This window comes from Nannospalax galili, unplaced genomic scaffold (genome assembly GCF_000622305.1).
Source record: "Nannospalax galili isolate Female #2095 unplaced genomic scaffold, S.galili_v1.0 scaffold9, whole genome shotgun sequence".
In the NCBI taxonomy this organism is placed as follows: domain Eukaryota; kingdom Metazoa; phylum Chordata; class Mammalia; order Rodentia; family Spalacidae; genus Nannospalax; species Nannospalax galili.
In genome coordinates this window covers 201799-203045 of record NW_008360332.1, presented here as the reverse complement: position 1 = coordinate 203045, position 1247 = coordinate 201799, and the positions used below count along the sequence as shown (strand labels likewise).

Here is a 1247-nt window from a genome sequence, read left to right as displayed (position 1 = left end):
TGATAATGTAACACTTCTTCTTTTCTTTCTCTTTCATCAAGATTCAGGAAGAATATTATAGATTGTTCAAAAATGTTCCCTGTTGTTTTGGATGTTTAAGGTAAACACAAAGAACTCCAAATAATTATAGCTGCAAAGAAGTGAAAAGTCCAAGCTGCAAATGACCCCTGTGTGAAAAAGAATCAAGCTTCTTATTCAGTTAATAATTACTAAATAATTGAGTATTTCAAACCAGTATTTCTGTCCACAGTAAGAGATGGAGTTAATGGGAGGTAAAATTCTGTACCACAAAACTACAGTATGTTTTCCTGTACGGCATAGTTAGTTATGTCAAAAAATAGTGCTGCAGATATTTGGAAAGTAATTGCCTTCTCAGGAGTGTGATATCACTGAGCCTAAGGAAAGATTTTCTTTCTAACACAAGAAATATATGAATGTCCTGAAGGTAGCCACTGGCTGGATATTTTTGTGACTCATGTTGCCTTTGAAACCAGTCTCCCACAACCTAAAGTAATGAGCTCTGTTACAGAAAGTGGGTCATCAGAAAACTGAAGGGGCAGGCCGTAAAACAGTGAAGGGGAACTGATCTTCTAGCAAGGGGTTCTTTGAATAAACTTGTTTTTCTGTAAACTTGATTAGAAATATTTGAAACAAAATAAGGAATTAATGTATCCTACTATGTTGTGAATCGTTCTGAACATAGATTTCTATTTAAAAACCAAGATCCAAATTTGCTCTATCCGTTTTCTTTTCTAATATTCTAAAAAAAGTAACTCCACAAATGAGAAATACAAGGATAGCATTTTTAAGCTAAGTTAGATTCAGGTATATGATATTTCTATTTCTACACTTATAAATTGTGATTCAAATACATAGTAAAATACAAATGTGCCAAAATATAATACTGTTTATGCCTTCACTGTAAAAATAGTGTGTATGGAATTGAAATATTTTGCTCTACAACCTTTCAGCATAAGGAAAATTATCCTACATTAGAGCAGTATACTTGAATACTTTATTGTTTTTACTTTTAGAAACAGTATAGTTCATGATGCAATGGTTCCTTTTAATTTGCTATTTTTAAAAGGACATTGTAAATATGAAATTATTCATGACATGGACTGCTATTTTTATGTTCATAAAAGTGCACATTTAGAATGTAATTTATAACATAGAAATCTTTGAGTGCTGTCAGCATTTTCACAGTGGATCTATTTTCTGACAGCTCTCTACTTAATCTAATAAAG

The 1247-nt window shown here is 31.6% G+C and overlaps 1 protein-coding gene across 3 annotated transcripts in view; it reads left to right on the top strand.

Annotated features, from left to right (window-relative positions):
• Window positions 1-1241, top strand: part of Adgrl4 (adhesion G protein-coupled receptor L4) — a 97746-nt gene extending 96505 nt beyond the window's left edge. For all 3 annotated transcript variants that reach the window (XM_017796411.1, XM_008826206.2, XM_029560301.1), the window contains one exon: window positions 42-1241. In XM_017796411.1, coding sequence (XP_017651900.1) covers window positions 42-104 — 63 coding nt within the window. In that variant the 3' untranslated portion in view covers window positions 105-1241. The remainder of the gene's footprint in view (window positions 1-41) is intronic.
• Window positions 1242-1247: the final 6 nt, after the last annotated feature.